This window comes from Natrix helvetica (genome assembly GCF_964273705.1).
Source record: "Natrix helvetica genome assembly, chromosome: 4".
NCBI lineage: Eukaryota > Metazoa > Chordata > Lepidosauria > Squamata > Natricidae > Natrix > Natrix helvetica.
Genome location: NC_138550.1, coordinates 124,979,813 through 124,996,956, shown reverse-complemented (window position 1 = coordinate 124,996,956; position 17,144 = coordinate 124,979,813). Strand labels below are relative to the sequence as shown.

General features: G+C 37.9%; 1 protein-coding gene across 2 annotated transcripts in view; it reads left to right on the top strand.

The window, feature by feature from the left end:
* The window catches only part of LOC309391720 (ras-related protein Rab-10-like), a 29,662-nt gene extending 18,827 nt beyond the window's left edge, over positions 1–10,835 (top strand). The window contains exons 5-7 of one of the 2 annotated variants that reach the window (XM_081952388.1): positions 1,703–1,792; positions 7,928–8,029; positions 10,330–10,835. In XM_081952388.1, coding sequence (XP_081808514.1) covers positions 1,703–1,792; positions 7,928–8,029; positions 10,330–10,407 — 270 coding nt within the window. In that variant the 3' untranslated portion in view covers positions 10,408–10,835. The remainder of the gene's footprint in view (positions 1–1,702; positions 1,793–7,927; positions 8,030–10,329) is intronic. The other variant, XM_081952387.1, reaches the window with a different exon arrangement.
* The last annotated feature ends 6,309 nt before the right edge of the window (positions 10,836–17,144 follow it).

The window sequence follows — 17,144 nt, the reverse complement described above, 5'->3', positions numbered from 1 at the left end:
AGATAATCCAGAACACGGCTGCCCTTATATTGAGTCTCTATGTAATCAATTACTTTGGCATACTAATGTGGCAAACTACTATTGAACTACTCCTCCTAGTGGCTGATAAAAAAACATAATGCTGCTCATAAGGAATCCAGAATATGAATTAATTGTTCTTAATTTTTAGAGCTGAAATATCAGACTCAAGTTCTCCTGTAATAAAGAAGCTATCTGCCCTTGGTTTAAGGAATAAATGGGAAAAGAAGCCAAATTAAATTCTTGATTTCTGAAAGCAATGTTGATTATCTGAATTGGGCAAATAGTGCCACAAGGAAGGAATCTGTGTTAAGATTTTAATTTAAAGTAATATGTAAATGTATTTTTGCGGACATTTTTAAAATGCATTTTCTGATATGACTGTTTTAATTCAATATTGAATAAAGATACACATATCGGAAAAGTAGAGAAGAATTTCATAGTTTGTTTTTAAATGTAAGAATTTTAGTCAGATTTTAGAAAGCAAATAAAATTAAATATCTTTCCTAATTAATACAAATTATTATATGATATACTTATCTATTCACAATTCTGAATTTTAAGAATGTAATAGAATTTTATGTAGGGGAGCTATTGACTTTAATGAATAAATCTCCAGTGCCTACTGAAAAAAATCAACATTTTGGTCCACCACAGGTTAGATTGATTCATTATTTTAAGCCTGTACTCTGATAATGAGGTTATTTCATTTTAGAAACTTCATTATATTGAACATCAGCTGCATTTATGAAATGAGATTAGTTGAGTAAATTAGAAAAGATGAAATGGCAGACCTTAATAAATCTTGTCTAGTGCTCTGCTGCTAAAACTGAGCAATACAGTTATGATGAGTAGGTATGCAGGATACTAATAACTCTATAGACTGTCATGAATAATATTGCTGTTCTTTTGCATCTTTTCTGTGTGTTGGGGCGATATTTCTGTTTTACGCTAAAATATATGAGATCACTGTACTCATGTAACTTAACAGATGCAAAGCAAATGGTCTTCTTGTTTTATTCTATTTACATGTCTGTCTTTTTGTTAAGAGTTCATTAGTTTAACTTTCCTGGCTTTAGCATAATTCTATTTAAAATTTATAGGGTAAGAGCGTGATTTCTATAGACTTTTTAAGGTTAATCTGACATTCTTCTTTAGGGTCACTTCAATTCTTGGAATCCTTGGGTGGGAACTGAGATCTATAAATGTTGAAATGAAGTAGAAAAGTTCCATACTTTGATACATTGCATATAAACTTGGAATTTCATATTGTACTGAGTAATAGGTGGCTTGTTTTAAAAATATTTCATGCCTAATTGCAATTTGTGACTATTTTTAATAGCTGACTATCTGGCTTGGCTCAAGTTTTCCTAAACATTTGTAGAAATGTTGTGCAGTTCTTAACATATGTGCAATGCCAGAATGAGCTAAGGAGTGGACAGTTCCCTTATAATAATTAACTTGGAAGCAAATAAGAAATGAGATTATTCATTTGTTCAGTTTCATTCATTGAATATTTGTTCTCTTGATTGGTTGAAGATTGCCTCAGGTTTACATTTTTTGTCTATTTGGGTATAGCAAGTTTTTACTTTTCAGATAGAGAAAATGTATATTGTAAGACTAGGCAAAAGAATACTACAACTATATTTCAATGTATTGATACACATATTCTGTCTATTTATAGAAAGTAGGTGAAAATACAGACATAATACTGCTGGGTAACAAGTGTGATATGGAGGAAGAACGTATAATTTCAAAAAACCAAGGAGAAAAGGTAGGCATTTATTATAAGTGATTGCCTTGTTGCTTAAATGTTTTAGGGTACATTTTAAAAATATAGTCATGCATTATGACCATAAATGCGCTTTTTTTACTATCACAGAATAGCAGCCTGTTTCAATACTAAAGGACAATATAGCAAAGAATTATTTCCAATACTCCTTCTATAATTGGGACACTGCAAAAATAAACCAGTAGCAAAAATGCTTGGAAATTAAATCTGAAACTTCTATTTTTCTTAATTTCATCCAATTTTTAAAAATATTATAAAATTCTGCATTTAAAATATTATGGGTGTGAAGTTTCCAAGAGTTGCCCTAATTAATTTACAAGCCCCGAGACAAGGTTAAAAAAAAAACCATTCATTTATTAGGACTAACATCTTGGCACGGACTTCTGTGTAGCCGAAACTAAATCCCACTTAATGGCATCTGAACTCACATTCTCCAATAGGATGTTATGGCAGGTTCTAGACATGCGCATTCACATCCCAGTACAGAAATATGAGACTTTTACTCTGGCCAAAAGTATGTATGGCATTCCCCCCCCCCTTCTCAAGTTGAAAGTAGTCATGGAAACGCTTTAGGCGTTGACATCGGGTAGAGTTATAGAGTGGAATCCGAGGGTGTAACAGTGGGCTTCTATTCACAGGATTATACTTTTCTTCTAGTTGTCCCTGATATGGATTCAAAATTTGCTTTAACACTGTCTTCCAATTGAATGCTCCAATGACCTATTAGCACCAGAAGCTATTATTATTAACAGAAAGAGTACATTTAATTTCAGTACAGTTTTAAAAAAACTTTTCTTAAATTTTTAACTAGATAAAAACAATACAATTTTTAGAGAATAGGAAAAATAAAGAAAAATAGCAAACAGTCAAAGGAAAAAAATATTTTAAAAATGACATACAACTTTCTTCAGAGTGAGTACAGTATAAATGCATTTATATTTTGTCCTCTCTAAGGTTAAATCATAATTGGATTTCATTATAAATTAGAAAGTATGAGACAAGTCAATTCATTTAAAATTTGTTGGAGCTTTTGAAAAAAAAAAACATGAGCTGCTTGCTAAGATTTATTTTATGCCCTGCAATATTACAAAAAAAAAATGTTAAATAGAAAATAGAACACTTTCAGAAATTATTTTATTTCTGTCTTCTTCCACGCTCTACATATTTAATATTTTAAAATAATATCTCCCTTGAATATTTCGCCCTGGATGCAAAAGGGAACCAGTTCATTTGTGGCTCTCAGAATTCCTTCCAACTCGGTTGTCAAAAATCAGTATTCCTGAATTTTATAACTTCTCAAATGAATATAAAAAGAGAAAGTGGCCCAAACTATCATCCAATAGACATTACCCCAGGAAAAAAACACCTTCATACTATAGATTGAATTTGGTATGACAGGTATTTCAAATAGCATTCAAGAAAATTACAGAAGTTCTTTTTTAAGTATTTGTGACAACACAACTATGGTAAAAATTGTCATGATAAGTGATCACAAGGTGGCAGTGTTGAGATATCTCATTGGTTCACTTTAAGTATTTCAGCTCATTTTCCAATTTTCTATGACTACCCTACAATTGTTAGCTTACTAGTGGAACAAAATCCATGGTTTCCTTTCCTTAATCTGCCTCCTGCCTCAGTTTCCTTTATGTTCTGAATTGCCTCTATATTTGTTTGTTAAACATGAAATGAACATAAAAGATTCTGCTTTTTATTTTATTTTAATTTTTATTCTTTTATTACATTTTTATGCTGCCCATTTCCCTATAAGGCAGGGGTAGGATTTAGCCAGTTTGGACTGGTTCGAGTGAACCAGTAGCTCCGATGATCAGCTGGGTAGCAAACCGGTTTGCTCTAACGATCAGGTGGACCCTCCCACCCGCCCCTGTGCTTTACTTATCTATATCTTCTCAGTTGATTCGTGCGGCAGAGCGGATTGCCGCACCTTAGCTGTGTTACTCCCCAGAAGTAACGTGGAAAGTAAGTTTTGTTAAAACTGTGCACGCATGTGAAGCACGAGATCACCGAACCGGTTGTTAAACTGGCAGGATCCCACCACTGCTATAAGGGACTCTTATAATGAAGGTTTACTTCATTAATGAACGCTTAGGAAGCAATGTTGGACTAGCTCGGGGCAGCCCCAATTCAAGTCCACTCTTGGAAACTTAGTTAGTGACTTTACGTTAGTCACATTATCTCAGGCCAACCTACTTCACCAAGTTGCTATTGCAATAAAATGAAGGCCCCATGTCCCATGTTAGCTACCTTAAGGTCTTGAAGGAAAGATTAGCTGCAAAGCTGAATGAACTAATGTCGTTTCTTAAAATAATATTAATAAACAAACAAGTGTATTAGTTACACTACATTTGTCACAGCAGGCAATAGCACTTAGATTTATATGCCGCTTTACAGTATTTTCAGCCCTCTCTAAGCAGTTTACAGAGTCAGCATATTTGTTCCCAACAATTTAGGTCCCCATTTTACCGATCATGCAAGGATGGAAGGCTGAGTCAACCTTGAGCCTGGTGAGATTTGAATTGCCAAATTGGAGGTTGTCGGCAGTCAGCAGAAGTAGCTGCAATACTGCAGTGTAATCACTGCACCACCAGTAGTGACTGAAAACATTGTTAAGAGGAGTTTGAAGAACAAAACAGCCTTCCATATAATTTCTGCTTTCTCACTTCACTGTTGTAAGCCTAATTTATTACTCTTTCTTGAGCGAAGGTGGCAGTTTTAAATCACTGCTGAGATCAGGTTTTAAACAACTAACTTGAACCAAATTTCCATTAAGGAAATTGATATAAGGGAAAATTCTTATTTCCTTCTCCACCATACCCAAATCTTTTTTTCCTCTTTGGAATGAACATTCACATTACATTTATGACTTGAACATATAAACATATGAACACTTTATTTTTTTCAAATTATCATGTACCGTATTTTTTGGAGTATAAGATGCACCAAGGTTTTGAAGAGGCAAATTAAAAAAAAAAGTAGGTAGGTAGATAGAGGGAGAGAAAGAGAGAAATACAGTAGGTAGGTAGGGAGAGAGAGAGAGAGAGTAGTTAGATAGGTAGGTGGATAAAGGGATATATATATATAGAGAGAGAGAGAAATAGAGAGAGAGAGAGAGAAATACAGTAGGGAGGGAGGGAGAGTGTGTGTGTGTAAGTGGGTTGGTAGATAGAGGGATAGAGAGAAATAGAAATATAGAGAGAAATACAGTAGGTAGGGAGAGAGAGAGAGAGAGTAGGTAGGTTGGTAGGTAGAGGGATAGAGAGAAATAGAGAGAGAAATACAGTAGATAAGTAGGTGTTTCTGCTGGCGTAGCACTTGATCAATGTAATTCTCTTCAATCAATTAAAGAGCTTCCCAAAAGGGAAAAAAAGTTTTTGCACTCTGGAAACCTCCCAAAAATGGCCCGTTTTTTTAAAAAAGACATGAATAGCCTTGGGGGGCCTTGCAGAGTGCTCCGGGCGGGAGCAAAAACAAACAAAAAATGGCCCATTTTTTTGCGAAAACGGGCCCGTTTTTTGTCAATAAAATTGCATGCATAGCCTTATGGAGGCTTATAGAGTGCTTCTGGGGGCTGGGGGAGAACAGCCTGCTGTTTGCTCATTTCTGTCCTCCCCAGCCCCAGAAGCTCTCTGAAAGCCTCCATAAGGGTATGCACAGCCATTTTGGTGAACGAGGCAGGGCTTCGGGAGGCAAAAAATGCTGTATTTGGTGTATAAGACGCACCCAGATTTTCAGCCTCTTTTTTGAGGGAAAAAAGGTGCACTTTATACTCCGAAAAATACTGTTAAGTACTTTATTCTGCATTTAACCCTGTGATTATAGGATACATCTCTGGCATGAGTGCCCAAACTTTTGGCTCGCCTGGGCTTCTTTGACTTAAGAGGAATTGTCTTGAGCTGCATACTAAATACATCATATAGTTAATGTATATAAATCACATAATCTTAAAAGTTTACGATCTTTTGGGATCACATTACTTACTAGGTGTCCAGGGCCGCATGTGGCCCACAGGCCATGGTTGGACACACTTATATATGATTTTTTCATTCAATGAAACTTATCTGGATTCATGCAGTACACTGAACCATAAACTCATCACATGGACTGACTTCACATAACATGCTAGGTTGAAATCTAGTTGTTAGTGTGCAAACCCAAGACACTTTCTTTTCTCATTCACACAACACTTTCTACGTTTCTTTTAATGCAAGTTTCATAGCAGGGAAAGGAAACTCACAAAATGAAAGATACAGTGCAGACTTTCACTTGGGCTAGGTTGTAGAAATCTTCCTGTTACCCATGTTTTCATTTGCTTCCCTTAGATTTGCTTTTGCTGGCACAAGTGAGTCTTTATTATTATTCCAATCAATTACAGAACCTAGAGGAAGGCAATAATTACAGGTGTTCAAAATAGCTATAAATTCTCTGCTTTCCCCATGGCAATAAAATAAAAATAAAGATATTTGCCATGGAGCTATACTGAATTAAATGATGTTTGCTACTGAAAAAAGGCAGTCGTTTTCCCCCCAACTTTCCTGTTTTTTCCAAAGTGTCTCCTATAGAAGCTGCATTTGAAATGTAGGGGTTCCCATATGGTGGTTTGTAGAATAAACATCTGAAATCATGTTATTTAGTTACTTTTGCCAACTCATTGATGGCTGGCGGGGTGGGGTTTATGTACGTAAAAGCATTAACAGGGATTATGAGAACTATCTATAGCAGTGATGGGGAACCTTTTCAGCACCAAGTGCCAAAAAGGTGTGTGTGTGTCCGTGTGTGTGTGTGTGTGCTCGTCTGGGATGCGACCCTGAAGAGGAGCTGCCCAGTGGGCATGTGTGTGCCGGAAAACGAACTTCCAGTTTCCGGCACAAGCATGCGCACCGGCCAGCTAGTCTTCTGGTTACTGGCATGCATGACAATCAGCTGGTTGTTGCACGTGCTCATGCTGGAAAACAGAAGACCAGCTCTTCCGGTTTCTGGCACTGCTGCACGCACTGATTGTCACATGCGTATGCACGCCAGAAACCTGGAAGAGGGACAGGCAACGCCACGCGTGCTATGTGACATGGCTCTATGTGCCACTTTGGACATACGTGCCATAGGTTCGCTCTCACAGATCTATAGGATTACTATCAACTGAAAACATACTTTTAAAGGCTAACATACTTTGGAATGAAGTATAAATTATTTTTAAAAATATTAAGTCCCTAGTACAGAGATTATAACCAAACCTTGAGCTAAAACTCTTGATCTTAATTATAATTACTTTGCATATTTAATACAAAAAGAGATATTGTATGCTTAGAGGAAGACATTACCTTTTCTGAATATTTTATATGATTTTAAAACATTTGTGTTTAAAAGTTTTGAAGGAGTGTTTTAACGTAACTATTTTACAATACAGATTTGAAAATGAGTAAATAATTGCGTATCAAGCCAAATACATTTGAGCTTTCAACCTCTTAGCGAGGGTGGTGGTGGTGGTGAGTGTAAGGTTGTAAGGGATAGGATCAAATGCAAATGTGGAACAGGTACTTTTTAAATTTGAAACTGTGAAACATAATTTTTCAGTTCTGTAGGTCTATCTGGTTCCGTTCAATCTGGCAAAGATCCTTCATATCGTTTACTATCTGATCTTTTTACTGGGTATCTCAACAACTAAACATGATTGTGGTTGCATTGAAAACATACGCTGCACCATATGCTCCACAATGATGTCTATTTTCATCACTTTTAATGTAAAGTATCTGCTGGTTATAAGCAACAAATGTACCATCTTCGAGAACATCAACCTTTGTGTACTACAGATTTGAACCTAGTTAATAAAGGAAGTATCTGCCACAGGTTAAAGAAAGCTAGATAAATTGAAAGTGAAGACAGATCCCTTCAATCGTTACTAAAAATATCCCATTATAAGTTTTAGTTTAAAATGTAATTCAGTAAATAAAGGAACAAATATGTGTAGTCAGATGGTCCTCGACTTCACCATGGGAATTAGTTTATATTTACAGTGTATGAGCCATTTTTTGAGTTAATTTTTCTAAGAATTATATTTTAAAGCAAAGTATTCCCTTATTTCCCCCCCTTTTTTTTGCATTCCAGCTTGCTTGGGAATATGGAATACCTTTCTTTGAGACCAGTGCAAAGAATAATATAAATATTGAAAAGGCATTTTTAGTTCTAGCTGAAGAAATATTGAACAAGGTAAGCAAATTGAATTTTTTTCTTATACCATTTCATATGAATTAAAAGAGACTGCTCAAGGTAAGAGATCTGTCCGCTACCTTTGTATATTTTATTCTTTATCATAATTAAAAAAAAGCTTTAAGGAAACAAAATATGAACCAGAAAGGTTGAGTTTTGAAAAGGTTTGAGTATATTGGCTATATAGCTCTATCTGCAATACTAACCATACCACTCTCGATTATTATACTAAGGTACTGAAACCAGTTCCTTCCAATTCAATAGACTGAACAATCAAGCTAAGTGAAGTTAATATTTGTCTATTTATTTACCTTAGGTAATCCTCGACTTATTAAAACTTTTATTAAACAGTCCCGCCTTAGTCATGAAAGCCAGCTAGATGACTTTGGACTAGACCACTCTCTCAACTCACCTCAGAGGGAGTTGATGTGGGGAAAATACCATATTTTTCGGAGTATAATATGTACCTTTTTCCCCCAAAAAAGAGGGTGAAAATCTGGGTGCGTCTTTTACACTGAATACAGCATTTTTGGCCTGAAACCCCGCCCCCACGCATCTTGTTTTTGCAAAACTGGATGTGCAGAGGGTTTGGGAGGCCTGCAAATTGCTCATGGGGGCTGGGGAGGGCAAAAACAACCAAAAAAACCCCACGACCCATCCTGTTTTTGGGAACAAGCTTCCAAAGCCTATGCATGCCCTGTGTTTTGCAAAAATTGGGCCCATTTTTGCAACAAATGGGCCATTTCTTCCCATTTCCTCCCCCCCCCCAGCTCTCAGGAGCACTCTACAAACCTCCCAAAGCCTATGCATGCCCCATTTCTTGCAAAAAATGGGCCCGTTTTTGAAAAAAATGAGCCGCTTTTTGCTCGTTTCCCCCCCCCCCCAGACCTCAGGAGCGCTTTGCAGGACTCTCAAACTCTCTGCATGCCCTGTTTTTCACAAAAAATGAGGCGTGCAGAGGATGTGGGAGGCCTGCAGAGTACAAAAACATTTTTTTTTAAATTTTCCTCTTCCAAATCTTGATACGTCTTATACTCCGGTGCTTCTTATAGACCGAAAAATACGGTAAGGGGGGAGGTGTGTTGAATATATTCGTCACCCTGAGTTATTTGTAAAAATAATAAAGGCAGGTTACAAATAAATAAAAACAGTAAAAAAATTCACGTTCATTTCAAATCAAATAAAAAATTAGCATTAACCAACATCTATATCCCATAAACTTAATCTCTTTCCTGAATTTAAATACAGGTAATCCTTAGATTATGACCACCTGTTCAGTGACTGTTCAAAATTACGATGGTACTCAGTGAGGGGAATTTATGAGTGATTCTCAGATCTGTGGCTGTTGCAGCTTCTGCAATTCCAATTAGCCGGCCTGGCCCATCTATAGTTCCATTTTACCTCCTGGCGGATATTTTATCTGGGATAGTTTTTAAGGGTTAAGGGTTTTAAGGGTTAATGTATTTTAAATTTTTAAAATTCTAATCTAACTTAAACTAAATTTGTACAGTGAACTATTGTTACCTCCTCCAGCTCTATATTTATTCTATATTTATACTATGTATATTTATTGTTCTATTGTTTTAATATGACTGTACACCGCCCCGAGTCTCTTCTGAGAGAAGGGCGGTCTAGAAATTGAATAAAGTTAAGTTAAAGTTAAAGTGCATAATCATGTGATTGTGATTTCCAACAATGCCTTCTGGCTTCCCACAAAGTCAGTGGGAAAGCCAACAGGAAGTCTGAAGTTGCTCCCACTGCTTTTTTTGTCTGCCTATGCTCTGTAACACCTTCCACAGCACTGTGTCACTGCCCATGCTCCTCAGGACCCTCCAGTGGCCCTGTCCCCCTGTGGCACCCACCTATACTCCCTAGTGCTGGTCTGCAGCACCTTGATTCCCCCCATGATACCCATGCATAAAACTATGCTCTAGCGCGCCTGTTTGCAACATCCCATGCCTGCTCATTGTTCTCACTTCAGTTCTCACCTGTGAACCTGCTTGCCTGAAACTCCCAACTTCTGCTTAATGACCCACAGGATCTCAGAGTTATGACTGCAACCGGAACTGCAGGGTTATTGTTGCTAAGCAATGCAGTCACATAACATCACTTTACAACTGCATCACTTATTGGGGTGCATTTTGAATCCCCCAAATCATTACTATAATGGGATGCTACTTGAATTTCTTTTCTCCACTAACAGTAATTTTATTTTAAACAATTTTATTTCTAATAATGAATAAAAAAGTATTTCTTTATTTTATTAGCTGAACACAATTCTATGGCTTTTTCCCCATCAGAATTCCTGTGTATTACTCAACGTAGATGTGGTGGACCTAAATGAAAAACTACAAACAAGATCTTGCTGCAAATTGTGACTGTACAAAGAAAGAGAAAGTTACTAATCTTGGTGACTTGTATATATCAAAGCCTTGAATCCCTAACGTATAAGATTACTCAGTTATTACTGATACTAACAAATGAACAGATTCTTTATCCATTGACACTTTACGTAATTGGTGTTCCAAGCTTTTACATTATATATCATGACCGTAAAAGTTATTTAGAATGGAAGAGTAAAAAAAAAAAATACAAACTATCTTTGAGTATTGGCCATCATAGCTTATTTATACAATAAACCTAAAAGGTAAACATGACATCTTTGTGAAGATTTAAATTCATCTTTACTGGTGAACACTTTTAAATACTTTATAAAATGAGAAAAAGGAAGAAATAACCTAGAGTGAACTCAGGAATGATGGTCACTTCAAAGCCTCCAAAGCAACCCAAAATCACAGACTAACACCCAAGAATGACCTGCAAATAAAGATTAAGCAACAACGGATTCTCCAACTCTCTCCAAGATTCCAAAAATGCTTTTACAATACACACTTCTTCTGAGGCCGCTATCAGTTCTCCTGCACCTCTAGTTTCCATTAGGAAGGGACAAAATCTTACAAGTGAGAATGTGCCTCACACTTTATTCTTAGGAAATGCCTTTTAACACTAATTGAGACAGTCATTTCTATTTTTGAATCCTTACCATAAGCAACAACTTAGGTTCTTTAAAAAAAAGCCTTTTACCAGAAACAACTAGAGAAACTAATCACTTACAGAAGCTCAAACATTAAAAGAGAGCAGCGTGGATTTAACAGGATGGACATTTAATCTCCAATAGGAGAGGGATTCTGTATTGCTGTATAATAAAAAGAGGGAGAGGAGGATTAACAACAATTGGCTCCTTCAGGATAATCAGGTCTCCCTATTTTAAGAGCTTATAAGAGTTGTTAGGACACCAAAAGAGCTCGTTTTATCTTTAAGCAAATTCCTCCAATGTTAAACTGCATCTGATAGACTTACATGCAGCCAAAGGACTACCCAGTGAAATAGAATGTAAGTGCCAGTGAAATAGGGCGTAAAAGAGATTTGTTGACATTCAAATACCCTACAATCTTGGTATGCAGCTCAAAATGATGGATATGTTGGAATGCAAGTTGGAAATCTCTATAGTACAGGGGATAAAAAGCTGCCCACTGCAAACAGCCTTGACAAAGAGAAATTCAGACATGCACTTTTAGACAATTAACAACATTAAGATTACAGATGAAGAAGTTTGGCTGATGCATTCTTTTACAACCCTACCAAGTTGTGTGAAAATGAAATATTGAGAAATTAACGAATGTACGTTTAATCTGTTTAGCAGAACCTCTGGTTCACATTTTGGGGCAATATCCTCTAAGGGGGATTGCAGCTATAATAATAACAAACAACAAACAAAAAGCCAACACAGTTCTAGGCTGCATCAACAGAGGGATAGAATCAAGATCACGTGAAGTGTTAATACCACTTTATAATGCCTTGGTAAGGCCACACTTGGAATACTGCATTCAGTTCTGGTCGCCACGATGTAAAAAAGATGTGGAGACTCTAGAAAGAGTGCAGAGAAGAGCAACAAAGATGATTAGGGGACTGGAGACTAAAACATATGAAGAACGGTTGCAGGAACTGGGTATGTTTAGCTTAAGAGAAAGAAGGACTAGGGGAGACATGATAGCATTATTCCAATATCTCAGAGGTTGCCACAAAGAAGAGGGAGTCAAACTGTTCTCCAAAGCACCTGAGGGTAGAACAAGAAGCAATGGGTGGAAACTAATCAAGGAGAGAAGCAACTTAGAACTGAGGAGAAATTTCCTGACAGTGAGAACAATTAATCAGTGGAACAGCTTGCCTCCAGAAGTTGTGAATGCCCCAACACTGGAAGTCTTTAAGAAGATGTTGGATAGCTATTTGTCTGAAACGGTATAGGGTTTCCTGCCTAGGCAGGGGGTTGGACTAGAAGACCTCCAAGGTCCCTTCCAACTCTACTATTGTATTGTAACATATGCCTTGGATACATTTTGAACCAACTGCTGAAGTAACAAGAAGAATATGTTAACCTAATAGCTAGAAAAGGGTTGAATTTACAGTACCATTTATGACTTTATCTCCCTGAGGTAAGATCTGGTCCATAGTATTCTAATGTCTTGCTTCTCTCTAAGGCTATAAAGAAATAGAGAACGCACAGTAATATCCAACATTTTGAATAAACTACCCACTAGGAACAGTTTAAAGAATATCTTTGTCTTAGCAAACTCAACCAAATAATGGGGATGTCTAGATCCTGAAGGACGCAGAGTCCAAGACGGATGGCCCAAGCATCAGTGAGATCACAGCAGGATTAGGTGGGGCAATACTCAGAAGAGGCATGCCCTAGTTCCTTGGTTTATACAGGACATACTTTCAGATTTGTAAGATTCTGTGATGTAACTTACAAGTAGATTTAACTCATCTGGTAGTGTTTCCTGTCTAGTCTACATAATGTAGCTTAAGCTCCAGATGGCCTTTGGCTGCTGGAGGTTTGCAAACTCCTAGCCTGATCACTCTTTGATTGCTGAGTGGGAGGGAAGCTAAAGGATTCTGGTGACACCAAGGGCCAATAAATGGTGCACTAGGAGCTTTAGGGGTTAGTTGTAGGCTTGGGAGACCCAGGATAGATAAGCCTGAGTCTATGCTAGGCCTCTCAGGTCTTCCCCCGCACTTCCACTCTGAAGAGGATAACCTAGGACACACTGGGATTGACTGGAGGGTGATGAATTATTAAGAATATGTCCTATTGTTTTCTATTGTTTTTATAGCTTTTTGACTTGGTCAATGACTCAACAATTAAAACATTAATCATATCATTATACAATTTTAGGCAACTTACAATTGAAGGAAATTCTGATGGTGCTCTTTAAATTAAGGCAGAGATCCCCAACCCCTGGGCCGCAGCCCACTACTGGGTGGTGAGCTGTTTAGAACCAAGCTACCCAAAGTGGTGGGTGAGCATGCACATGCCTGCCTACCCCCACTTGCATGAGCAATGAAAAGTGCCTGCACTCCATTTGCCCAAGCGACATAAATTGAGCTGTGCACATATGCGTGCTTGCCCGCTGCTCATGCGGAACCAGCCCCCTCCCCGGTCCGCAAAGCCGGAAATGTTGGGGAACTCTGAATTAAATTATCTCAAGTTACCAGCCTATCTTGTCTAATATAAAATAGAGTGTTACCTCCAAATCTTCCTTATGGATCTTTAAAAAGAAAAAATGCCCCTGCATATAGCTATTTACCCCCCTTTTTGAGAATTAACATTAGGGTAGCTTTGATATTGCAGCTTTCATGGGCTTAAAATTATTAGATCTTTTTAAAGAACCAGACAAAGCAAGTGAAAAGAATAGATGAAAATCTATTACCTATTTCTTATCCCATTATCAAGGCAGCAAGAAACCTCAGGCTCCCACATGAATCATTGTTAAGTTCAAGTGCTCAGGCAGCATTTATAACATAAGTCACTTTCAGTTCCACTTTGCTCAGGAATAATTTTATTACTACCCTGTATGAGGAAGGTTATCATAGCTGGCATAAAAATGCTATTGGGAAGTTAGGAAGGTAAATTTATTTCTATGTAAATAATGCCATATATAAAACATTTTATACCAACCACCAGAAGTTGAGGCCATTTGAGGATTTGAGTTGTATGCAGAAACGTTGGGAAACAATCATATCTTGAGATCACACCAATGTTTCGTAGTGGAGGCCAGTTCCACTGTATCATGCTTTACAGAAGAGTTAGATAGGTCAGGTATAATGTTGCAGATTCCTTCATGGGAGAAAAGGTTTGTGCTAGAAAATTCCTGTCCCACTTCATGATTATCAGCTAAAAAGTGCTGTAAGGTTCCATCTTGTGCCCCAAGTTGTAATGAATCTGTTATGTGCTGGGAAGTCAGTATGATAATCACATTTACCTTTCACTCCTACCTACTTACCTCACAGAGACTATAGAGCTCTTGAAGGAGCATCACAAGGCTTCTTGTCACAAACAACAATGCTTAAGAGGCTTAGATCAGGTCTTTGATGGGGTTGTATATTTGAAGGATTGCATATTTTGAGGAACTTTTGTCCATCTAAGGTTCTCGTGGCTTCAACGGCCAGCTAAGGGCCAGCTATTTGTCCTATCCAGGCTAAACTATTATTATTGCTTCCAAGTCCAATTCAAGGTATTGATGTGACCCCCTAGATAGCATTGGGCCAGGCTACCAGCAGAACCCTCTCTGTCCCATTACATCAGCCCATCCCACTTGATCAGGCAGGAAAAATACGGTGCAGATCCTGTCAGTTAAAGAACTCTTGACTAGTGGGATCTAGAAAGACAGCTGTCTCTGCTGTTGCTGTTGCCCCTGCCCTGTCAAATATTTTCCCTGCTGAGGTGAGACTGTCTCCCTGTCTCCTGACCTTCTGAAAAGGAGCCCAAACATGGCTCTGCGGCCTTGTGTGGAGAATTCAGAGGCGCACACAGCCATGGAGCTGGCTGGTACTCGGAGAACCCTGCCTTCAGCTTTTTAACTAACTTTAAGAGTGTGTAATCCTCCTTGCCTCCTTCTAAATCTGTAATTTCTATATACTATTTTTATATTTTAACATTTTATTGTACACTGCCCAGAGTTCCTCTCTGGGGGAGATGGGCAGTTCAAAAATGTAAAAAACAAACAAACAAGCATTCTGTACAAAGCTGCCTTTAAAGAATATCTGCAAACTTGAATTGGTGTTAGAATCTAAATACCTAGGAGTTGGTAAGAACAAGAAATCAGAAGATATGATACCTGTAGAACATTAACTATGATTTCCAAAGCTAATTAAAATTGTTGGTATTCTGGGAGCAAGCGACGTGAAGAATAGTTTTCACCTGTATCAACATGTCAATACTTTTTTAAGACAGGAAGGGGGACTCATCACATTTACAAGTTGTTCTCCTAGTTTCCATAAGCTGTGGTATCCATATGGATTGCTGTCTTAGCCAATTCTGACATCTTTCATGAAAACCCTAGAGTTCTATCTGTTCCTTCAAAGTTTCCCCATGACTGGCTCTCTTTTGAGGTTTAGCTGCAATACAGTCTGTTTCAATACCCTAGGGCAGTGTTTCTCAACTTCAGCAACGTTAAGATGTGTGGACTTTCACTCCCAGAATTCCCCAGCCAGCATGCTTTTTTTTTAAACCTTAAGGGCCTCAAATTACTTTTTAAGTGCAGGCACTTCATAGTTGTATGACTACAGTTATCAAAAATCCTATTTTTAAAGATCTACCTTCTTCAGTTCAGAAACATTTTTCTGCATTTCCTTTGGGAAACAGTGTCAGCAGGGCAGGCTTGAGATGTTGTCACACTGAACAAGGTATATTTTCTGTCAGACATAACTTACTTTACTGAACAAAAGAACATCTGTGACATTCCCATTGGTAACCAGTCACTTATCCTAACGCTTGAGAGAGCACTAGAAGTGAACATCAGTTCCTCCCCATGTCATTTTTTCAAAGTAGTCATAATACCGAAAGAGAGAACATATTTATGTATTTTATCATAGAGAATATAATGGTAAAGGCACAAGACTAGAAAACGGGAGACTGTGAGTTCTAGTTTCTCCTTAGGCATGAAAGTTGGCTGGGTGATATTGTGCCAGTCACTCTCTGTCAGTCCAGCCAACCACAAAGTTATTGCTATTGTGGAGAAAATAGGAGGGAGAAGGATTTTTAGGTATGTACCCTGCCTTGAGTTATTTATAAAAAATAATAAAAATATGGGATATTAATCATTTTTTTAAAAAAATATTGTATTATGTATTAATTACTATGTGTGAATTAATTAAGATATATAAATTGTGCAACTCCAGGGACTCTTGGCTAAGTATCCAATTGAAACAATACAGTGAACAATGAGTAAAAAAAGCAATTACAAGTAGTTCTCACTTAACAATCAAGTCATTTTACTATTTGAAGTATTATGATAGCCACAGAATGGATTTTTTATGGACTGATAACAACCCTGGGCTATCATAAATGGACAGGCTGCCGTACTGGTCACTTGACTGCATTTTTGGGGGGGTCTTCTTTACAACAGGCCATGGTGTTCTACAATTACATGACTATGATTTGAAATGTTTTTTCCCAGTTTCTGCTACTTTTCGTTGGTTACAAGCAAAAAAAGCCCATTCATGTGAATGGATTCACTTAACAATTGTAGTGTTCACTTATGGACCACCACAAAAAAGTCTGGAAAATTACTTTGGGTCACATGAGTGCATTGATTTATGACCACAATGACTTACAACTGTAAGTCGAGGATTCTCTGTAAAACTTTAAAGAAATACCAAATAATGGCCAGTTACTTCAGTGATGGATAATCTTTTTGCTGTTGGATACCAGAAATGTGAGGACGCACGCAATAGCGTGTATACGTGCTGGCACCCATAATGCAAAGCGTGTCACCACATGCAAATGCATGCACAACTCCCCCCCCACGCTCCCCATGTGTACCGCACAGCTCACCTCCAAGCTGAGCTTGGTATTTCCTCCGGGAGGATGGGGGAGGCTGATTTTGCCCTACCCAGGCTCCGGGAAAGCCTCCGGAGCCTGGGGAGGGTGAAAAACAGGCCCAATGGTTAGCCCATTGGGTCCATTTTTGGCCCTTCCCAGGCTTCGGAGGCATTCCTGAAGCCTGCGGAAGGTAAAAACGGGCTCCCCTGTTCCCCCCCCCCCCCCGGAAGC